Source organism: Hirundo rustica, chromosome 10, assembly GCF_015227805.2.
Source record: "Hirundo rustica isolate bHirRus1 chromosome 10, bHirRus1.pri.v3, whole genome shotgun sequence".
Classification (NCBI taxonomy): domain Eukaryota; kingdom Metazoa; phylum Chordata; class Aves; order Passeriformes; family Hirundinidae; genus Hirundo; species Hirundo rustica.
The window spans coordinates 17,614,491-17,638,814 of NC_053459.1; the positions used below are offsets into that span (position 1 = coordinate 17,614,491).

Genomic DNA, 24,324 nt, shown 5'->3' on the forward strand with positions numbered 1-24,324 from the left:
AGGGTTTAGTGACTGATAATGACTGATAGACTGTACTGTTAAAAAGAAACAAAAAAAAGGCCTTATTTGCTCCTAGCTCCTCTTAGTCTTGAGTTTCCAAGAATAAGAGTTACTCTTCCCTAGTCTGGCCATGTGTAAGGGATTCTGCTCACCTTAGAAACCTTTTCCTACACCCATCTCCACAGAAGGTTGTTCCTGAGCAGGGTGCCAGACAGGGGTATGGCACTGCAGATGTTCTACCAGTTCCCTGGGCAAAGGCATTCACACCTCCACGTCCTGCTGCTCCACACCATCAGACACTGAGATTCTTTTCCAGATGCTGCATGCTAACAGTCCATCCTGAAACCAGGCTAAATCCCCACGTTTTCCGGTGCTCTCTTTCATACTATTGATGAGTATACAGCACAATGTTCCCAGCTACGTGGCTCTGCTTTTCTCTTCTTTCATTTGTTATGTTTCATTCCACTTCTATTAATCCACTTCCTGAGGTCACCTGGCCCTTTGTGTAGCATATCACAATCCTCCTTTACTAATGGTGTCCTCTAAATGCTACCAGCAATTTGCATAACAGTGTCCCTACCTGTGTGCTGAGGACATGAAGCAATATATTAAAGCAGGATACGTTTTAAGACTAACCTAAGCTATCTGGGAAATGTCACTATCAGTCTTCCTCCAAGCAAGGTTTCCTGTTCATAGTAAACATTTTTGTGTCTCCACTTTAGCCAGCAGAATTGTAACATATAAGTAACATCTTTAGTAATTTCTAATATAGCTGCTATCAGATACTAAAGCCCAGGAGATCAACCACATTTTCCCTGACTATGAAAATTTGTTATCTTAAAAATAGTAGTGTGACACGACCCAACATTAGTACAAGCTTGCTGTATATTATTCCACTTTCCTCTCTCTGTCCCTCCTATCCTTCCTCTCATATTATTCTTCCCTCCGAAGTCTATTCATAAGTCTTACATGCTACAGTTACAAGTCGAGCAACCCTGTTGTTACTGCTTGGAAATACAGGGCATTTTTTATTTGCTGTTCTCCAATCACAAGCCTGAGCTTCTGCTTGCTCTCTTTCTCACCCGATCTGAAAGGGTTCTAGTACAAAAAGTGCCTTGTCCTCTGTGCCCAGTTCCCTCCATAAAAGTGTACAGATTTTGCTGTGCAAATACAGATTTTGCTGTGACATTTTCTCTCTTCCACCTCTGCCAATGGCTTTTTAGGGAAGTGGTAAGCAGGCAGTTTGATGCTAATTCCTGTTATGTTTGGAACAAGGCTACAGATCGTCATGAAATGAAAAGATGCAAAAGGTTTATGTACCATTGTCATCAGGCTTAAATGGGTTGGGATTGTCTCTTGGATGAACCACAAATTCCTCATGCATGTCTGCAAAGATGTAGCTCTTCCAAGGCTCACTCCTCTCTTTAACTCATACCCAGCCTTGGATCTGCTCTGCTGCTGAAGCATCATCACACAGGCCAGCAGTCTCCAGTACTGAACACAAATAGCGTGGGCTTGTTTTGGGGAGAGCTCGATTCCCAGAAAGGAAATCAAGCTCTGTTTCTTCCCCAGCACAGGACTTGCAGACAAGACTGCTGCCAAAGGCTGAGGTCACAAACTTTGGTATTTCTTACTCCTCCTCCCCTTTCTCCTGTCTTGCCAGCCAGGCAGTAATTTTATTTAAAAGAACCCCACAGTACCTATCACCAGGTGCTTCCTTCCACTAGAGAGGATTTGAAGGCTTTCTCCACTCATTCTCATTTATTTATAATATTTTTATATAATTCTCCCTCAGACTTCTCTAGTGAGATCAGGCTCACTTTAAAGTATGTATATGCATTATTTATCCCTGCCTGCTGTTAACCCTCTCAAGGCCAGTGAAGAATTTTTGCATGAGATTCCAAAAATATAATAAAGACTAAGTTAAAAGAGACTGACCGTGAACTTCTCCTTATTGCATCACAGTGTGATGGTCTGGTTATTTACTAGAGAAAGAAAGTGGTTTGGTGTTGACTTAAATGTTGTTCATTAACTTATTTGCCATCTCCCATGTTTCAAACTGTGCTGAAACACAGTATTTGTTCCTTTGGAGAACATGTTATGTAAACTTCTGATGAAAAGTAAATATTTTCTTTGAAGGAAATGTTTATACCTGATCCAGCCTGAAACATGGAAGCTACTATAAAGGAGGTCTCTCTATTCTGACATCATTCAGTTTAGGTAAACAAATATGACAGCCAGTGTCGCATCAGGAATACCTTCCAAGCAGTCACTGGTTTTAAATCTACTGGGAAACAGATGAATATTTAGGGCTGTATCATCCCCTCTTCAATGGCATATGTACCAATGTGGTTGTATTTTTTTCTATAAGCTGTGCTTAGAAATGTTAATATTTGAACAAATTCAGCATTCTTGTGCCAAAAACATGGATCCATATCACAAGCCTTATAGAAAGGCCAGGAAAACCAGAATTCTTATCCTTGACCACCAGCAGCTTTGAGTAGTCTTGTACGTCCTTCAAGCTAAGGCAGTGCTTGTCACCTCTTGATCTCCAGATGCTTCACCAAGCAGGTATTCATCTTCCCCAGTGTGGTGTCACCCCTGTTTCACATGCACAGAAACTGAAGCTGAAACAGCCGGTGTCTCCAACCACCACTGTAATGCCGGTGATAGCCTTGCTTTGTGTCGGCAGTTTGTCCCAGTGATCTCCAGAGATCCCTTCCAAAAATCTTTTATGATTCAGTGACTCGAGTGGTTAGATTATCCAGGTTCCCCTCTGGCAGCTGTTTCCCGTGTGGCCGCACAGCCACTCGCGCAGGATCTGCGTTAACCCAACTCCCGGAGTTAATCTGCCAAAGAACCAACCTCGCCACAAGGAATGATTCGTTTTCTGGTGGCAGAACTCCCTGCATCACCGCACTGCATGGTTGGGTGAATGAAGGAGCAATGCCAGAGGAGGGTGAGAGCCAGTGGCCAGGAGCAGGGAATGGGACCTCCCCTTTCCGGGGCAGTTAGCGGCTGCATCAGCGACCCGTAACGTCAATCCGTGCCTTTGGGACAGACATGGGAATTGAGCCTGCTCCATTCCCCACGCCTGCCCCGTTCCCCCGACTTGTCACAGTGCCACAGGTGTGGTTGAGTACCTCTGATGGACATCTGCCAGATTGCCCCAATTTGCTGTGGTTGGGAAGCATTGGGCATGGATCCTGGCACTCGGACTGCAGGCACAGACCCGTGGCTGAAAACAGTTGGCAGGGGCAGTCCCTGAGCCTCGTGATTAAAACCTGCTAGTAGCACCATCTCTTTAATTCTTTGCCAACATGTTCACAATCTTGCTGAAGGCACAAACCCCTACACCCAGAATATGCCTCTCTGAGACATGCCACTTGTGCACGTTTTCCACAGTTTTCTGAACACCAAAAATTTTGAGCATTAAGAGAGTTTGGCAGCAGGTAAAATGTCCTAAAACCCATGCACAGCTCCTCCTCTAGTTTCTAGATACTCTGAAGCATTTTTTGTTTGTGGGCTCGGGTTCTTCTGCCCTAATAGCTTATCTTCAAAAACATGCTCTTATTTCAGATTCAGTTTCTTTGACCTTTGTTACACAACAAACTTGAACTTCTGCTCTAGGAAAGCCTGTTCATCTCTTCCTGTCTTCTTCCATAAGCTTCCCATAGCACTCTGCAAGTCTGCTTAACACCATCTTGTTATCTCTTTAGCTCTTGGTATATTTTCCATTCTGTAGTCCCTTCAAAGTTGGCTAAGCTGGTTCCCAGCTCAAGCTTCCATGTGAATATCAATCACCCAAAAGCCTGAGTATAAACTTCAGCGTTAAGTATCTCACCTTGTCCCTAGTCTGAAGGGACATGCTAGTAATGTTTTTTTAAATATCTACAAAACTTTACATGCTGGCCCTTCTAACCTGATTAGTTTCAGTGGAATTTAGTGAGCTTTCCTATTTTTCCCTCCCACAATTTCTTTCACAGGCTTTAGTTGCTGAGAGGTTTCAATTTGTGGCATCCAAGGTCGTAAATATCCAAAGACCTCCACTCCATCTCCCTGCTCTACCCAAGATACTGAACAGTCTGGCTCATTGCTCCTGTGTTTTTCCCATGGGCACTGTTGCACCTTCTCCAGTGTCTCTGGTAAATATAAACTGGATGGGGACAAAGTGGGAACTGGAGATGGACACAGCTATTTCAGAAATTATTCCTGCCCCCAAATAAGATGTTTTGTGTCCAGCTCCAATTGCAGAAAAGGCCTTTGGACTGGAACAGGGAAATTTACTCCTGAATAGAGAGCTAATCTGTTGGAACCATGTGTTTCTTCTCACAGAGATGTACTTCTTATGGAGTTATTACTTTTTCTGGATTTATTACGGGTTCATCTTTCAGTTGATTTCAGAATGCAAAGAAGCAAAGGGCATATATTCCTTACAGAGCAAACTGTCTTTTACTGACAAACACATATTGAACCTGGCGGCGGAACCCAATTGTGACTGAGATCTGTAATCCCTATTAGTTTATTACTTAGAAATGCAAGGAAAAAGGGTTTTCCTCTTTCATTACTGTCATAATACAGCAGAGAAATTGTTCATTTCTTACTGACTTACATTTTCTTTTCAACGATACTGAATAGAAATTATTTAATCATTCATCTTCTATTTACCTTTCGTATCAAAGCAAAGTTATCATAGGCAGCTTCATGATGAATGTAAAACAAATCCCAACAGAGACCATTCCAGGATTTTAGGGGAAATTATTTGTATCATTATTATTCTACTGGGCTGCCTGCAATTTTCATCTCAAACCCAATACATTTTCCCCCCAATATCTGCAATGACTTCCAAAATTATGCAGATGATTATTTTATTAGCATGTACCCAGATGGTAGACTGCCAGGCACAGTTACTGTCATTGCATGTAGCTCTCTATAATGCAGGAATTACTAAGAAAACAGTACATTTGGCCACTGGTTATATAAATTAAGACCAAAGCAACCATTATAAACTCAATTCAAACAAAATCAATAAAAGGTATGTGAGTCATCAGACTAGTAACGTTAGACATAATGTTAACTCTAATCTTTTCATGTCAGTCTAGCTCAACACTGAATTGTGGAAAATGTCTGACAGGCTTCTGCCCCATAATGTCATTTCTCATTGCCTTTATTTAAAGCCAGTTCTATTTAAAGCAATTCATCATGACTCTTGCAATTTACTCTATGGATATATCTTAGACCACAACTGAAAGACAAGGACCTAAGAGCAGTGAAGACTACAGTAAACAGGGGAAAAAGCACACACTCACTTTAAAACATAATTTTTGTATCATGGCAGTCAGATCCCTCTGTGACATTTGCCACTAGACTGGTAGTGATGTTTATTTCAATACTGTATTTTGAATAAATGCAATGTCCGTCTCTTCCTACCTCCAAGGGATACAGTTTGTAAAATCATTTTGGATATGAAAAGCGCTGTGGGGATAAAGTACCCTGTGCGCTGTAAGATCACCTAGTGCATACAAAGCCCCAGAACTGTGTGGCTGCAGAGAACTGTGCAGTGGCGCTGGATCAGCTGCCTGCTATCAACAGTGGCTGATGAGCTGCCACGTGCCCCAGGAGCCAACAGAGCCTCGGGTGTGTCAGCACCCATCCTCACCCTGGGGGCTCTTCAATCGCTGAATACTCCCCTCCTCTTCCCCTTGCTTTGATTTCTTCCTCTGGTCTCTCATCTCCCTGGTTCCTCTCAGCAGCTGTGGACTCCTCTCTTCTGGCATGGACACAACAGTGACCAACTAGCCTCAGCTGTGTTTGCCCTTACTTAGCCCCCACACTAAGAAGTATTTTATCCTGTCTGGGCACAAGGACGAAATGTGGAGATTCCTTCCCTCACTGAATTGTGGACCTACCTCTCTTCTCTGAGAGCACATTGTGCACTCTGCTCCTTCACAGACAGAACACTGTGGGGGAATGTGATGGCAGCAGAAGTCACCTGGCTTCCTCTGTTGGACTGTGACATGTAGGTAGAGAACTGTGGCAGCATTTGCTGCTTGGAAAACAACTCCCCGTGTTCTTCAGGAAGAGGCAGAAGGCTACCAGCTTAACCACGCGGGTTAAGGCATGCCCCAAAAGTGTGGAAGCATAATCCACAAGAGCAGGAGTTAGCATATCAATGAGACACCAATCTGAATACACCTTACAGTGTTTCAGAAATCTGTTCTCTATCTGTTCAGGCATGGGTGGGAAGATTGTACTGTTGGATCTGGGCGAGCTAGAAGGCAAGTGTTATATTAAAGTTTGTGCGCCACAGGAGGCTTGTGAACACAGGTCTTTTGTTGAAATATACTATATATACTATATCTGCAGATTTGGTTTAGCTTTACACCTTGATTCTTCTGGCACAGCTGTTCACATTAGGAAAGTCAAACATGATGACAGATCTGATAGCTGGCACTGTCTGATGCAAACATGGGAAGCAGGAAGCAAGAGAAATCAAAGAAGAAAAATGTGTCTCTCCTTTAATGCACAACAGCAAACACTCCAGCCATATTCTCGCTGAAAGGAATTTGATGTCTCGGTCAGTGCTTTGCCTAATGAGCTACCAACATCAATCTGTCATCATCTGTATTATTTGAAATGGCCTCTGCTGACACAAGGTATATTCATGTACTGGCCCTCCTGGGCACTTGAGAGTTCAAGTCCTGGGCAGTTTATACCACACTGAATGATAATGAAGGGTAACAGAATAATCATTGGCTTCCTTCTCTCAAGGGGAGCCAGGAATGTTGTTGCAGGGATCTCCCCCAGCCAAGAATGGCTTTTGATTACAGAGTTGGGAATATGAGTTATTTGTTTCTCTGTGCACAAATAGTCTCCAGTAATTCTTTGCAACAGTGCTTTAGCTCTCCAAAGCACATGTAGCGCATCTGTCCATCTGTCTTGGCATTTCCATGAGCCTGCCCCGAGTATCTGACTCTCAAAAACTTGAAGGGCTGTATCAAAAGACAAGAAAGAGATGAACAATACTGACAATAGGTGGGAATTTCAAGTAAAGAAATCCCCTTTTAGTGCCTGTCTTTACCTGTTCCTATAATACACACAAAACATTACACAATCATCTTTAACATCTTCAGCTGTACTCAGAAAATGTCTGTTTCTGGAAATATCTTCTGAGTGAGATTTTAGATTATAAGGTTTCTAACCAACACCCAGCAGTTATTTCAAAATCCGAAACTTTAACTTGTGTCATTAGACGGAAGCTTCACACAAATGAAGCAAATCAATTGCCACAAAAACTTAATGCAAATGACAACTACTATATTTTTATTGGTCCAAAGTTTGCAAAATATCTTGTTTCCTTTCAGAAAGTACCTAGGAGTTGCAACACCATAGTCCTACTCAAGCCTTATGCTCCCATGTTCATGCACACTTAAAACTGCAGTTGAGGTACAGGTGAGTTACGTAACAAGATAAATAACAATGTTGGACACCAGTATTACCAACCTTTTTCTTAGGAACTCCAAGGTTTCAGAATGTATGAACTAAACCTCACTTCCTCTTCTATAAAAAGTAAATATTATATGTTCCCTCTTGTCAGTGAAAAGCTTTCATCCAGCTACCCCAGGGACAGTCTCATTTGCGAGACTTGTGTATGAACTGCAGGGTGGCTTCTTTGCTCCTCACATATCCCAAAATGAAGACAAGAGTTAGGAAGGGGCCAGATAAGACTGTTTTCAAAGGAACGTTTCATACCAAACTGCTTTTGGTAAGGAAGATAAGACTGCCCCTAGAGTGGCATTGCCATGTGTGCTCTTAAAGGCAGATTAAGAAAATACCTGTCAAAACAGAAATGTGGTAGATAAATTCACCATTTCAGGTGGTTTTCAAACATTTTGCCTTGTGAAGCCCTAAAATTTTTCAGTGCAAGTGCAACTACCCGTATAATAAAAATGGGTTTAAAAGTCATGTAACACTTTACTGCGGATAATGTGACAAGGGCCAGCTCTTCAGGCCCTGTGAGAACTCAGGGAGGTGATGGCCTTAAGAACAAGCTCAGAAGTGGGATTCTTTCTGAAGAGAGTGCAAGGGACATATCTGTCAGTGACAAGGCTGAATGGCTCAAAGAGATGGTGATGGCAGAAGGGACAAGGTGAGATCCAAGTGAAAGTTGAGCGAGAAAGTCTGGTCTTGACCAGGGCCTTGCAGATGCAAGGAGAAAATTGAGCTTGATGTTCTTGTGAATGGGGAACCACTTAGAGAAATGATGAAATACCGCCTTGCTTAGGGAGTAGGACCAATGGTAGAGAAAGTCATCATATGGAGATCATCGTAATATGAACATACTGAGCTACAGTGACAGATAAAACAGAGATTTCAGATACATTTGACTGGAAGAAAATTACGCTGTAGACCCAGAGTACTTGTGTTAGACAAGAAGACTCAAAAAGACCCAAGATCCCCTTCGAGAGACAGAAGAATGGAAATAATGATTGGAAAAATTAGAACATTACTGAGTCTAATGACACTCAACAGAACAGCAGACGGGACATGTCAGGGGCAAAACCTGAGATGCCCAATACAGAACCTTGTAGCCTCACCAAAGCAGTTCTGTGAGTTCTCTTGGCCTGTTTTATTCATAAATCCATGAGTACAAAAGCCATGTTCTGCACTGGCCAGTTACATGTACAATTTCTAACTGGCAAGATTTAACATCACTGTTTGGTTCAGAATTTCTGGGCTGGATGTAAACAAAGCTACAGTTCTCTTTCCCCTGGCATAACAAACCTCAACAAATGCTCAAACATATCGGGAAAAGGTGATGACATGCACCTCTTTATAGAAATGTGACACTGGATGTTGTTTTTAATCAGCTCATGATGCTCACATTGACATCTCCCTTTCTCTGAGACACTAAGGAGGAGGTCACCTGGGCACTGGTGTGTCTGTTCAGAGCGCCTCATGTTTATTGCTCTTGACAGCCTGGGGTCCCTGTCTGCTGTGAATCCCAGGCTGTGTAAATTAAGCAAGGAAAGCTCTAAGTGTAGCTACTTTGTTGTCATAAAAGTCATCTGTACTTTATGTCTTAACATGCGAAATTTCAACTCCTTAAGCAGGAATGTCTATATAAATTCTTTCAAACTGCACTAACTTGGAAAGACCCACTTCCCCTGTTGCAAATGTGTTATTAATATATCGCCTCCACGCTATTAAATTGAAATGTCCCCCTCATGTTTCCGATCTTACTTCCAGATTTTTAGCCATGTGGCTGGAAGGCAGCAGAGAGTTGAATTAAATGGGTGATTTAGGGACATGTAGCAGTAAAAAAAACCCAAAACATAGGACTTAATCATCTGTCTCACTAAAAATAAATACCTTTAATTTTTTTAAGACTCTCTTGCTTGTCAGAATTATGTAAATCTCACTGGGATATTGATTGAGTTTGTCATGCCCCTGAAGGAGTGCTCCAAGGTGAGAAAGGATATCAGCTTGCCATCCTCCCACCTGCCATTCCCTAGCCCTCCTGTCACTCATGCCAACGAGCCTCCACATGGAAACACATGCAGTATTTTCAAAACAGCAGCCCAGCAGAAGTAGGGAACAATTTCATGTTTTCCGACTGCCACAGCATAAGAATGAACGTGCAGTTTTTTTCTACAAAACTCAGTGGAAAGAAGCACTTACCTACAGTGCCAAGAGTGAACTTTGTTTCTCACATCAACAATATGTCATTGCAGCTGAGCATGTGGGAATCCAGAGAGCACAGCAGGCTGCCCTCACACTTGCTACTAAATTTCAGGATTTAACTCAGCAAGGGAAGATAACATGTGGAGTTATCATGTGGAGTTCTCCATCGCAGAGACTAACAGCGTCATAGAACATGACAGCACCCAGACAAATTGTGCACTTACATCTTTAAAGATTCCTGTAAGTAAAAGGAATTAACGTGGCATGTTTCAATTTGCGTTTTTAAACTGGAGCCATGTGTCTGTGGATACCCTGGTAATGCCAGGACAGTCACCGGCTCTCCCAGGGAGAGCGGGAGTTGAAATTCCCTTGCTGTTCATGGAGACGAGGAGAGGTCAGTGTGACTGCAGGGCGTTTGTTTACTCAGTGTGAAATACCTTGGTTCTGCTTCTGATCCACTGTTTGCTCCTGTGGTTCAGCCCGGCAGTCTCTTCCCAGGTATCCTGCTCTGTTTGCTCTAGGTTCTGGTGTGAAGCAATGATCAGGGCAACACCCATAAAAGCTGGAAGAACAAACTATGGCCAAAACCCCCCAAATCCTTCCGCAGCTGCTAATCTCTGATTTCACAGTTGCCACCTATCCATCTCCAACACAACTTTCCCACACCCATCAAATTGCACAGGAATGATACTGAGAGAACCATGACATCCCTGCAGGGCTGAAGCAAAAATATCCCACTGTTTAGAGTTGCATGGCAACATAAATAACTTTGACCTCGATAAAAGGGTAGAAAAGTATAACAAATTTAGGAAGGGTGGGTCTCCCATACCAGGGTAAGTCAATAAGGGGCCTGAAAACCCTCAACACATAAAACTGCTCTTGTTACTGATTGCAACATCAAAACATGGAGCAGGGAAAATGCGGAAATGGGGAGGAAAATTTAAATCAATCAAAAACTTCGCTAAGACAAAACATCTTATATAATCTTCCCACTGGGAAGAGAAGGAGAATAGATTTTCATGTAACAAATGCTAGTTCTGTCAGTTGATGTACTTCTGGAAGGCACTCAAGTATTTCAAGTATAGACAATAGAAGAGCAAAATAGAACGAGAGAGAACAGAACAGAAATAGACTTGGCTGGCTTTGTCTGGGAAAGCTGGTCAAAAATCAAAATTTCCATTTCAGTAAAAATTTCAAAATTCTTGACAACTTTTCACGCTGTTTCAAAGGAAAAGAAAAGTAAAAGCAATACAGTTTGTTTTTTTTTTAAAGAAACTCTAACCAGTGAAAAATATGTCTGAAATAATAAATACTAAATCTGGAAGACCAAATTTCAACCCTCTCAATCATCCTACATTTCTGATAAGTCCAGGAAATAGTGTTACCTAAGGTTTTACTGAGTGGCATCTGGTTTTCCTGACCCTTGGATTCCTCTAATGTTTTGAATACATCCTACACAGTGATATCAAACATTTTTACTAAATTCAGTGATTTATTTCAGATCACAGAATTAAAAGGGAAAGTAGTTATTTTCATCCTACAGTTAAAAGAAAATAAAGATTAACAGATTGAGATCAGCAAAGCTGACTGAAAAGGAATCTCTAGCAGGACACCCAGGACTAGAGGCTCCCAAATTAGATGCCATGTCGGCACGCTTTATATCTCACAGTAAGAAATTTCTCAGCTGCAAATAACACAGCAAATCAGGGCACATGGTCAGCCTTCCTGCTCTTAAAGACTCTCATATTTAATAAAAATAAATTAATTTACATATAATATTCTACTATTACAATCTGGTAAAACTGTTCAGACTTCACCATTTTTCTTCAGCCTGAAATTCCTGTTATAGGGACAATGGGGACTCGGACTGAAGTGATTCTGAGCCAATTTACATCTGCTGAAGATTTGCCCATGTAGTGGAAAGGGGCCAATAAGAGTATGCAAATCAATTAGTCTAATTTGTCTTGAGGTTTTTCTCAGACCTCTATGGGTTTTCACACACTTTATTTTTAAATGGTGATTATACTGTCATTTAAGGGAGCAATATGCTGCCTTGGCAAGACTGGTGACTTTAACTTTCTGACATTTTCCCTGTAGACATTTTCTTGCCTTTGCGTGCAGGTTTCTGAGTAGGTGATGGCTATATAGAAGACAGCCCTGATGTTCCAATATCTTGTGAACTCGATGATCCAAACGTAATGTACTTAATCAAGTGTAAAGCAAAAGGTGATTAAGTTTTGCAGTATTGTACAATGCCTGACTGCTCAGAAATGCATCTTTTGATGTGGTGCAGAGAATTGGACCAGTTCTGTCTGCTTTTCCAAAAAATGACGTTTTAGTAATCTGAAAAGAGAGCCTCAGAAATCCCCACAAGTGTTTAACTTTGATGTGAAGCTTTAAAAAGATGATATTTATCTGTTTGCTTGGTTAATTTGCTTGAATTTTAAACTCAGGAAGGTGTCAATTTGACATCAAGGGAAGTGGTTCTTTCCTTTTTTTTCCAAAAGAGGTTGAGAAGGGGCAGCAACTTTCCAATCATCACTAGCTGTTCCAAGCATCCAACCAAAAAAAAAAAAGAGAGAAAGCAAAAAAGAAAACCATCAACTCACCTTTCCATTGTGGTTTATATGAATTATTAAGAACTGAGATTCAGTGGAGCCTCAATTTTTGAACATAGAATCAATACTATATTTTATATAACAAGGGCAGTAAACCCAGCTTGTTCTGCTTCCATTGCAGTGAAGCCTTGTCAAGTCTCTCAGGCAGCCTAATTCACCAGGGCCAAAGTCTCACACCACTGATGTGAAAGGTGGATTGAAAACTGGCTGAACAGCTGGGCCTGGAGTTGCTGATCGTGGCACAAAGTCGAGATGGAGGCCAGGAAGCAGTGGTGCACCACAGAGGGCAATACTGGGGTCCAGTCCTGTTTTACTTCTTCATCAGTGATCTGGGTGATGAGCAAAACTGGGAGAAGTGACTGATATGCCACAGGGTCATGCTGTCCTTGAGAGGGACCATGACAGGCTGCAGAAGTGGGCTGACAGGAACCTCATGAAGTTCAGTGAGAAGTCTGAAATCCTGCCCCTGGGGGAGCACATGTAGGAAAATATGCTGGGCCCCACCTAGCTGGAAAGCAGCTTGGCAGAAAAGGACCTGGGGGTCCTGGCAGGCACCGAGCCGAGCCAGTTATGTTCCTGTGCTGCACAGAGGGTTAACAGTACCCTGAACTGCACTGGGCAAAGCACTGCCAGCAGCTTTAGGGAGGTGATCCTTCCCCTGCTTCAGCACTGGTGAGGCCACATCTGGTTTCTGTGCCCAGTTCTGGGCTCCTCAATACGGGGGAGAGAGTGTGGCAAAAGACCACAAAGGTAACTGAAGCACTGGAGCATCTCCTGTGAGGAAAGGCTGAGAGAGCTGGGACTACCCAGCACAAAGAGAAGGCTTGGAAGAGCTTAATGGATATACATACCAGGAGGGAGAGTGGAGCAAGACTCTTTTCAGTGGCATCCTGCGACAGGACTGGGGCAATGAGCACAAAATGGAATAGAAGGTTCTGTCTCAATGTCAGGAAACACACCTTACTGTGAGGGTGACCAAGCATGGGTACAGGGTGCCCAAAGAGGTTGTTGAGTCTCCTTTCTTGGAGATAATCAGAAGCCACCTGGACATGTTCTGTTTCAAGGTGGCCCTCTCTACTTGTACAGTGGGATCAGACAAGGTGACCCCCAGACATCCTTTCCAAAGTCAGCTATTCTGTGATACTCTGATTCTGTGAAAGACTTGTTCACTTCAGTGAGGTTGAGATGTCATCTTCTGTGCAGAAGCCCATGGGATTCAGCTCACTTTCTTCTGCTGTTAGAAGTATTTGCAGCCTCTACTGCAAATACAGGACAATGTGTTCCTATGTCTCATGCAGATGTGCCCTGAGTTCAGTGAGAAGTTATCTCTGCAATTATTGCCTCTTTCATGAGGGTGATGTAAAAAGGCCAGTCATGATGGGCCACAGGCCTGCAGGGAGCTGACACCAGCAGTCACACTTTCAGAGGGAATAATTAGGCAGATGTGTGTCAGTCTGTACCCAAAAGGTGAAAGGCTCCTTTGTCATGTTACCTGTGCCCAAACTACCTGATGGTATTTTGAAACTCCTTTCCCAAACATAAAAGCTAAACACAAATTTCCTCACACATATCATAAATCACCCAAAACCTGCTAACTGCAAACATTCCTCATGGCACTGAGCATTAATAATTGTGTGGGCACATTTCTGATCCTCTGTATGCCCACAAAGAAAGTTCACACAGCCACCAAGAGGGGAAGGGCTGGAGTGAGCCTACAGAGAAACCAAGGAGAGGTACAGTGGGTTTCGAAGTATTTCCTTTTTGTCCTGCTTGATAAATGGAATATGGAATGGGAGTGACAATGAAGAGGGAAGAAAGAAGATAATAAATCCTGTTTGCTGTTTGAGGTTTTAGGTTGTTCTTTGAAACTGGAACCTGAAGTTGACTGAACTGGGTTATATATTATATTTAGGAATATGTAGAGCTTGACTGCAGAAATGTTATACATCCTACAGTATTTGCAATGACGAAGTAGAAAAGATGTAACTGAAGAAACTGAGTAATGACCACATGAAATTTATAAATAATCTTCTAAGTCCTTCACTGGGACAATTATCTGTCACTCAAGTGAAAAACAATTTCAATCTGCACCTGGTGGAAGTTCACCCCAATGTTTCACAACAAAAAAAGGAAAAGGGGAATGAAAACATTTACAGGTTAGAAACTGAACTGTGCATTAACAGTAAAGAGTAAAATACTATCTTTCTAAGTAAATTTGCTGAGATTCGAAAGATGCCCACAAGGAACACTTAAAATGTGTTTTTGGGACACCAAACCTTCATTCTTTAATTCTTCCAGGCCAAAGTCAGGAAAACAAATTATCCACACAACAGACCAAATGCCAAATAACACCTGCTTCAAGTCATGGAGAAGAAACAAATCATGCTCAGATCAAATTTTTAATGCAAGAGAGAGAAAAAGTCTTTCTTTTCCCCACAAATCTCTTCAATTTGCAAATCCTGGTGTTCAAAGCACACCTCATGCCACACAACTGAAGCAAATTGTCCAATCTTTTTAGTCTCTTTCCATTCTCCTTCTTTCTCATGTAATCTGTCAAATGGAACCATTTCTATTTATAGTGTTTTCTGTATTCACAGATTCTAGAAGAGAGAGGCATAACTCAAGACTGCTTCTTTTTCCAAAACTTTTAGCCTCTCTCACAATATCATGTAAGCAGAGGAGAAATACTTAAAGTAAAACAACAACAACAACAACAAAACCACCAAAAACCAAAAAACCAAACCCCAAACAAACAAACAAATAAACAAACAAAAAAACCCCAACCAAAACCCACAAAACAAAACAAAACAAACAACTTCTAACTATTCCAAAGTCCTTCTATTCATCTCAAATCTGCAGCTAGTTCCTCAGCTCTAAAAATGACAACAGAGATTCAGAGATGTTAAAGCCAAAAGGGACCTTTACTGTTCTGCAGCCTGATCACTGCCCTAACACGGATGGTAGAAACCTGGTCTGAAACCCTGCAGGAAAACCATTTCTATTGGCTGAGCCAGACTGTCTAGCTAGAATCTGTCTAGCCCAAGTCATCTCACCTTAAATTAAAGATTGTAAATGCTGGACACATCATAGATGCTTCATTGTGCTACAGAGAATATTTTTTTTTATCCTGTTACTCTTTTGTAAATATGTACACTGTGAATGTAAATATAAGATTGGATCCAGCATTCCTAAGCATTTAAGCAGCTAATTTTCCTCTATATTCTCCTTAAAACACTTTGTGCTCTTTAGGATCTTCTGCCAAATCCTCAAATCTGTACAACGTATTCCAGAAGCATTCCTACATGATGCTTGCTTTGCAAAATAAAACTCCAAGAACTATTGGACATATTCAGATTATTTAGAGAAAGAATGAGCTGATGCAAAGGATTTAGGAATTATGCCTCATTTCCTATTCCAAATAAATTCAGTAGCAAAAGTTGCTATTCAATTACGTTTGCTGTTGAATGTTATCCTTAGGACTACTTAAAATTCCATTTTCTAAATTATCATGCTACTGATCTCACAATTTAGATTGGTGTCTGGTGAGATTAGGGCCCCAAAAGAATGTTTACAAGAAAGCTTAATTAGCACTAGCATCCCTACACATTTAACAGAAGGGATCACATTCCTCTTACACGGACACTATTTGGTTGGTAGAAGTGTCTAAAAATTGTGTTACATTTTTGCTGACTCTTTCTTCTTAAGCTGCTTTAGCAGACTTCGCAATATCCTACCTGATAAAATTTACTTTGGCCAAAATTAATCAGTCAGCTTGATGTCCTAACATTTACTTTTCTCCTTTGTTGTTTGCAATGCTTCTTGGAACTGGGACAAGTATCAGGCATGTGCTCATGTAAATCTGAGGTATGTACTATATAAATGAGGCCCCGGTTCTCTCTACCGAGCTACCATCTGAGCTGTATTCTTAGATCTTTATTTCTGAAAGGGATCAGTTTTCCTCAGGTGCCATGAAGGCACTAGTAGCTTTAATACTGCTTGTTCAGCTTCCAATTCACAAAGCTGTACCAGCAGCTCCCCCTGCTCCCTTGGGCTGCGATGACCCAGAATCTGAAGCAGCAGCTGAAGTTGCTGCGAATTATATTAATGGCCACAGTCATCATGGATACAAGTTTGCCTTAAACAGAATCGAGGATATCCGCGTGGTGCCCCAGGTAAGCGAGGAGCTCGCAGGCAGAACGCCGTGCTCACCTGGGGATGCTCGGAAATCACCGCCGCAAGCGCCTGCAAGGGCTGGCTGTATCCACACATGGGGAAATCAGCATGGCTCTGTTGATTTAAATGGGGCAAGGACACCTGGTAGCAGTGGAGAATCCAGGTCACTGGAATGTATCTCTCAAAGAGCAGAACTGAGGGGGAGAGAGGAATGTTCAGGCGTTTTTGTACAATGCTAGAAAGGGCTCGGTGTACAGACGCAGCACGTTTGCAAGAGCAGGTCATTCCAGGTGCTGATTCACAAGCCCAGTAGCTAATCTGGAGAAAAACTGAGGATAATCTTTGCGATGCAGGTAATTACTTATTGGATAAATACATACCTATCAAAACTCCATGCTATTAGTGATTTTGTAGTAGGCATTAATTTTACATAATGCCCCATTGAGCTGCCAAGGGGTCTAAATGGAAATAACAGTGGCTTATTTTCCCTAAGATCTATGGCCATCATTGTAGGCAGCTAGAAAGGCCAGAGAAATGGTCATGGATACAATGTATGTGCCAATTCAGAACCTTTGATTCTCTTAAAACATGGAAAATAGTCCCAAACAATGACATGAGTGAAACTCCATGGCTGTTTTCTACTTGTAATGAGAGAGAAGATATCAAAAGATACATTTAGAAAAGACTACAACAGACAAAAATGAGACTACAGGTGTGCCCCAAGATTACAAGAGTTACCCACACAAAAACACTGGTGTTTGCTTTGCTCATATTAATGCTTTTACACTAAAACAACTTAATTGGTTTAAATGGAATGACTTGAACATCAGAATCAATCTTGGAGCTAGGGAACCCAAAGAAATGTTACAGATGCAAAAGAACTGGTGCAATTCAGTGTAATTCCAATGGACTAAACAAGACAGGTCAATGCTCACCAGTGTTTGTTGGGTATCTGGTTATAGAAACAAGAAGTTTTTTCATCAAAAAGAAAGCTGTTGTTTTTTTAAAACTACCAACAACATAAAATTATTATAAAAAATATAAAATTAATAAAATTATAAATACTTAAGAGAACTGACTCACTACATACAAGTTTGACTTTCCAAAATTTATGAGCCTCTTCCTTATTAGCTGGAACAAAATCAGTGTGATTATCTGGACTTACTCCAGATTTGGAGTTCTGGTTTTTTTTATGAAGTTAAAAGTAAGGACCTTTTCAGTTACTCTGGTGTATACTGGGAGCTACCTGTGATAGTCAGCAACAGAGACCCCAGTGCATCCCCAGGGAAGAAATCTGGTGATGCTTTGTGAAGAAATTACATCAATTCCAATGGTTTTTTTCTCTTTCAGGGGCCAAATAATGACATCATATTTCTTGAACTTGACTTACTGGAGACCAAGTGCCCTATTCTCAGCCCTACACCTCTTGCAAATTGCACAGTGAGGAGCTTTGCAGATCATGTGAGTACTGAACATTACCAGCTGGACCCAAAGGTGCATGTGAGACATGTTGATGCCAGAGGCCAGGCTATCACCAGATTCCCAAGCAAATGCCATATCTCTGTAACAGCCTGTAACCACTCAATCACTTGTAGCCTCCTTGCTGACTTCACTGCCTTCATGTCATGAAGGACTTCACTCCTGGATTTCTTTCATGTCCTGTTATCTGAGGACAGGTCTCTGCCCACATACAGTCCATGAATGCCCAAGGCCTTCTTTAGGGGCTCCAGGTTCAGCCCCTTCGCTCAGCCCAGATGTCACCGCCCCATTGCAAACCACAGACAGGGCAGGTTGTGAATGTGTACAAAAATACCCTTCCTTGGCTACCTCTGGGTTGTTACCTGGTGCAATTCCACCAAGCCATCTCTCCCTAGTTACAACTGCAGATGAGCTATTCCCTTCAGATAGGGCTCTGCCTTTGAAGTAATGCTCAGCTGGAATTTACTGGCCTCAGGTATTTTGTTCTTATGCAAGCGTGATCCAGTTGTGAGACGCTTTCCCTGACCAAAGCAGTGGAAATGTTGTCTGAGCCTGCTGTTTCTAGAATGGGGGCCAATTCACAGAGCTCACGAAATATGAATCATGATCTACCCCTGTATTCATCAGGGCTCAGATTCTATTTTCCATCGGGGGGGAGGTAACTCTAACTGTTCCCTCTTCCCAGTGACTCCAGCTTTGCCTTTGACATCTCCTCCCTGCTGGATCAGGTTGCTCACACAAGGCAGCACACTCTGCTGTTACCATGGCCACTGACCAGCTGAGATTAGTGACAATGTTATCAAACAGCTCTGTGGAAGGTCTTAATTCATAAGTATTCATATTCTTTGCTCTGCATGAGACACGAACCTGTACTAAATGTCCACAATCTTGCTACCCTGGTACTTTTGATACTTTTGAGATCCTGATTTGGATCCAGATTTTGTAGCTCTGCTCTGCCTTTTACAAAATCACAGCCATCAGGACATGCCTAGCAGTGCCTTTGCCATCAGACCGATGCTGCCAGGAATGGTCAGCCAGGATCTGTTCTTTTGAATTTAGTGGCCCTTTATCAGAAAATCCAATTTATCTGAACAATGTAACCCTTTGATTTTTGTCTCTCTCTAGGCAGTTGAGGGTGACTGTGATGTTAAACTGCAGAAAGTGGATGGGACATTATCTGTGCTTGCTAGCAAATGCCACTCACATGCAGGTAAAGGCTTTGTTCTGTAGGTTTGAATCTAGAGGCTGGAGTATTTTTATAGCAGTGGTTACAGTTCAGTAGCTTTTCTGATTCTGAACTGCTGGGTATAAATATGGCATAAAGGACAACTGTTAATGGGTTTTCTAAATCCAGCCCCCTTTTCTGGTTTCATTCCCTTACAAACCCACTGTTTCTCTTTGCTCCCCTTTACTGTGACAATTAAGATACTGTAAGAGTAACTGGAGAACAAGTCCCAGATTCGAGTCTTTTCAGTCAGCAGTTTAACCTCAAGAATTAAGGTCTGAGTTTACTTGTGTTTGTTGGTCATCAGAGTCCCACTGGCAGATGCAGCTTCTTTACTAAATCCAGCATTTTCAATACTGCCTTGGGAAAGCAGAATGTCTATTTTACTTGCTCAGTGTGAGATCTCTTTGCTCTGTACACAATGTCTTCAGTACTACTGTCAAAACTGATGACTGAAATAACACATACAAACACAATTCAAATAAGTTAAAATCTCTTCGTTTTTCTACCATTCCTTGTGTGAGCTGAAGCACCTTTTCACTGGTGCCATAGAGAGGTTTCCAGGAAGCAAATTTACTAAAAACTGAGCATGAACATATAAAATGTGCTGCTGAAGTCTACAGCACTTTTTCTTGCAGAGATTTGAATGGCCAAGTGGTGTGACACACTGCCATCTATAGCCGGCACTGGAAAAATCCCTGCCGCTTTAATTCGGGACAGGTTTTAAACAGTGTTTTGTGTTACTGAATAGGTCGATAATGCCTTTCTAAACGATTTACAATCTGATCAAAACATGATCTATTCCTCCTGCAGACTCCGGTGAAGACATTCGCAAAGTCTGCCCTGACTGTCCACTGCTGGCAAGCATGAACAACACAGAGGTGTTAGAAACGGTGTCAGCTGCACTCAATGACTACAACAGCAAAACCACGGAATCTTACCTCAGGCTCCTCGAGATCGGAAGAGCCAAAATACAGGTAATTTCTAGAACTGTGTCTAGCCTTTCATGTAAACATAATATTTCATCTGCAGTGATTGTGCTCTGCTACCAAGTTATATTTGCAAACAGACACAATTTGCTTGTTCTAATTTGCCCTCCTGATTTGCTTTTAATTTCCCAACTATTATGTGACATTTTAGCCACAGGATTCCCTTTCACTCCAGTGGGAGATGAAGCCACAATATTTGCCTTTCATCTTTTCTCAGCAGCTCTGCAGTTTCCAAGTGCAAAGTCAGTTAAACAATTTTCCTGTTTTATCAGTATCACCCAGGGCACGTTGTTATTACTGAGTTTGCTGTGGGTGCCACGAACTGCTCTGCAGAAGAAGCTAAAGCCAACGTGGGGGCTTGTCAGCTGCTGCCCGAGGATCAGTCTGTGAGTATGGCAGCACAACAGCCCCAATCTCCCCAGCTCTGAGGCAGAAAAGCAGCATCACGCTGGGATGTGCTTGCACTGGAGCAGGAATAGACCCCTGCGGGGATCAAAGTGCAAGAGATGTGTACCATCATGATATGTTTTTCGAGATATCATTCCTACAGCTATATCACACCTTTCTCTTTTCTCTGAGGTATCTGGACTGAATTTTAATGGATTTGAATATATTTGAAAAAGGCTTGAGGACCAGAGACAGAATATTTTTAATCAACAGAATATATATTATTGCTTATTCTTAAAAGAAGCACCTGAGAAAATCAGGCTCTTTGTACTGGACAGTACACAGTCACATTAAAAAAAATCAAAACTGTTTCCCCCTCCTACAATTCCAGTGCCCTCAGTTCTGATATATATGCTCTTGAGAATTATACTGTATACTTTACCATGTTAAAATTCTTCTGTTTCTGATGAAACTGAGTTCTAAGCAGTTTTAGGGGCTGGGAGCTCTTTACCCAGATTCTTATATATTTTTCCCCTCCCTCATATCCGCACATACAAAGGATCTTACTACAGAAGAATGCAGGAGTTTCCCTTATTTGTTGCTTATGTATTTAAGGAGCTTGGCTTTTGAGCCCGGCAGGCTTTTAAAAAGCAAGCACTTTACTGCTCAGATAAAACATGAGAACAAGTAGCCATTTCTAAATGCGCTGAAATTTAAAATTCTAACACAGCCTCCCTCTATTTTCTAACTGTTTTCTTTTGACTATGTTCTGCTTTGCCAGAATTTTGGTTTCTGCACAGCAGTGATGGTGAAACGTCCCTCACAAGAACTTCAGGTGGACTGCCAGATGTACGGCCATCAGGTACCAGCTCCAGATACTCCCTTGCTTTGCAGGGTATTCTAACCCACTGGTACTGTTACAAGCCATCACCTTGAGTTTACTTCTTTCACTGTAGACTGCATTAGCCACCTGTGAAAACTTATCTGTGTAGCCTAAAAGCCAAGGTAAGGTGGCTCCTGATTGTCCTGTGGATTTCTGTGCTGGGAATTAAGTCATGTCTGCCATCCATGCTTGACAAAATTTGCCTTCCTGAACATCTGGGAGATTCACATGTCTAGCAGGGCAAAGGGAACCAGACTCTCTTAGCTAAAGGGATGGGGTAGATAAATGCAGAACAGAAATCAGCATTGTGAGGCTGGAGGATTTTAGTCCTTAGACACAACTGAATTCAGGGACCTTGTCCTGCACTGCTGTAGCAAGGGGAGGAAAACATATGCACTTGACCTGAGTTCTTTCCAGGTATTTTAGCCTGCATTTGGTCTCAGGAGGACTCCGTGGTGGCTGAATACTTCCTATGGACAGCAGCTCTTGGTAACTCAACAGTAATTAGCTAAGAGGTACATGAAAGAGAAAATGAGACAGCTGGTCTTCAATGTCTTTCCAGCTGTGCAGGTGGCCCTGAAATATCATATAGCACAGAATTTGGTCTTAATGATTCACTGGCTATAAAAAATATTTTCCTGAGTTCCCGTGCCTGTGTTCCAATGCAAATCAGACTTCTGTGATAGTCAGGAACATTTGAACCTGGGTTACAGGCCTATAGCTAGTTAGGAGCAGGGTACCTTGTAAGGTATCAATTACCTGTATGTCACAAGTCCCAAATCACTGAAAACCAACACTACCTGTTTTTCTTTTCCAGCCTGGAGTTACCTACATTCATCCAGGTCAAGACACATCAGCAGGACTGGCACCCAGTGCTGCAGGCTTCACAAACCATAATCTTGGGCTTGCCCACAATAATCCTGTTGCATCTGAATCGAGCTCTTCAGAAATTTTGCGTTCCATGCTCTCAGCAAAATCGGTAACAAAGAGAGCAGTTGCAGAGGCTGCTCAGCGTGACAAAGTACCTCGCCCAGTTGGCTTTGTGCCTCCTCCTCCTCCCTGTCCTGGGAAGATTCGCCATTTCGATATCTAGGCTGTGTTTCAGACATGCAATGCAGCCAAACTGAGCGATCAGCGCAGCAGCAGCAGCAGCAGCAGCAGCAGCACAGAGACCACAGCATCGAGTACAAATAGGTGCGAATGCTTGACTCTGAGCACAAATGAGTTTTACCCGCCCAGAGAGCAGAGTCATGGTCAGAGTCTTGCAAAGGCCTGCTCCAAAATATAAATGATTACAACATATAGCAATAGTTTACTTTATATACAGGGATTCTCTAGTTAAAATACAGAAAATATTGTTTCAGTGACAATGTTGTAAGAGCTACACAACAATTGTAGCTTTGTGATAGAAACACCACCTTAAAGGTTAGTTCACAATAAAATGTTCAATGCTTTGCTACCTTCTATCTGGATATATTTTCATTTAGTTGTCAAGTATCTCCTTCACAGCATTATGAGTCATATTCTGGGCTTGATTTCAAAAACACTAAGCTCCTGCACTTCTCATCAGCTTCACTGGGATGTGTGGGTGCTGAGCACTGCGGAAAATCAGGTCAGTCCTCCCTTTTGATCACACACCAATAACACTAAAGAAGTGGCAGGAAAAAAGGTATTTTTCCCTTCCACCTATAATATTTCCTACCATGTACCTACTTTTGATATCCACCAGAAGAACCTCAAAACTTTTGGACACTGCACAAGGGCATCCATGGCTATGAAAAGAACAGGGAGTCAGGACACACTCGTTGCTGGCAGGCTGAAAGCATCAATCCCTGCAGCCAAATACATGTGTATTGTCTGTCTTCCAGCAGACACTCAGGTGCAGTACAATCATGGGGTGGATCCTGCACAGTCTGTGTGCAGATGAGGAAATGCCAATTCAAGAGAATAAAAAACATATGACTGGCATGTATCTCATATAACAGGACCCAGACAGTGATGGCCAATTTACCATTGCCCTGGCAGTCAAATCTTCCCTGAATTTCTGGCACATGTTAGAGGCAGAATCTATCCTAGGTAGAGAATTAATAAGGGGCTGGGGCCAGAAGGATCTTTACCTCCAGCCAGACTGGAATTCTGCAGGCCCTGGGGAGCAGTCTCAAAGAGAGTCATGAATGTTTAACCAGGAACAGCACTTGCTACAAGATAATTATCATGCAGGCAACAAAAAAATTGCAGAACACATGTCATTTCTGAACTGTTTCAAATAACCTGTCCTGTTCTAGTTACAGCCATCCAGTACTCAGTAAGCAACACAACTAACACTTGCTCTTGGTGAAAGTGCAACAGCTCACAACACAGAATGTTTCTGCTCTGCTGTGTCAGTGGGGAAGGGAAAAGTCAGTGCTTCAGCTGGGTGTGTAAAGAAAAGGCAAATCAGCTCAGACTCTCTAAACCACAGTCTAATGTGATGGCAGCACACTGAGGGCAAGCTCTGCCTGTGAAGGTAGCTGCTCTCACATTTCAAGCAAATGCTGAGTTTTGCAGGAAGTGTGTTGTGGGGAATTGCACCAGCCACAGCCAGTCAGTGGCTTGGGGTGGGGGTTGCTTCTCTGTAAAGCAGTGACTCCAGTATATCCGGCATGCAGCCATTCCTTCAAAAAGTGCCACTATTAAGCTCTAGAAATCTCTTAATGCAGTAAGATAGGTGATATTCCCATCTCACTGCATGAGACACAGTACAGGATTTAATGAAATTGCAGCTATTCTGTTTTGCATCACTGTGACACCAGATCCATGAGACTTTTCAAAACTAGGAATCACCATAACTAAATTATAGAAATTGTCTTCTATATAATGAAATAGGAACTAATTTATATAAGAGAG

The 24,324-nt window shown here is 42.1% G+C and overlaps 2 protein-coding genes across 3 annotated transcripts in view; one reads left to right on the forward strand and one right to left on the reverse strand.

Annotated features, from left to right (window-relative positions):
- The window catches only part of SENP5 (SUMO specific peptidase 5), a 165,594-nt gene that overhangs the window by 85,067 nt on the left and 56,203 nt on the right, over positions 1–24,324 (reverse strand). The window lies entirely within an intron of this gene.
- On the forward strand, positions 16,271–22,807 carry AHSG (alpha 2-HS glycoprotein). The gene is made up of 7 exons (XM_040074424.1): positions 16,271–16,474; positions 17,826–17,936; positions 19,080–19,164; positions 19,993–20,156; positions 20,441–20,554; positions 21,337–21,417; positions 22,256–22,807. The coding sequence occupies exons 1-7, from the start codon at positions 16,271–16,273 to the stop codon at positions 22,529–22,531; spliced, it is 1,035 nt and encodes a 344-aa protein (XP_039930358.1). The 3' UTR covers positions 22,532–22,807.

What these genes read in the sequence shown, in the direction of transcription:
- AHSG (XM_040074424.1), top strand. Translation starts at nt 16,271, where the DNA reads ATGAAGGCACTAGTAGCTTTAATACTGCTTGTTCAGCTTCCAATTCAC. An exon ending in TGAGGAGCTTTGCAGATCAT is followed by an intron (nt 17,937 to 19,079) that starts GTGAGTACTGAA and finishes GTCTCTCTCTAG; the next exon opens with GCAGTTGAGGGTGACTGTGA. An exon ending in TGCTGCCCGAGGATCAGTCT is followed by an intron (nt 20,555 to 21,336) that starts GTGAGTATGGCA and finishes CTGCTTTGCCAG; the next exon opens with AATTTTGGTTTCTGCACAGC.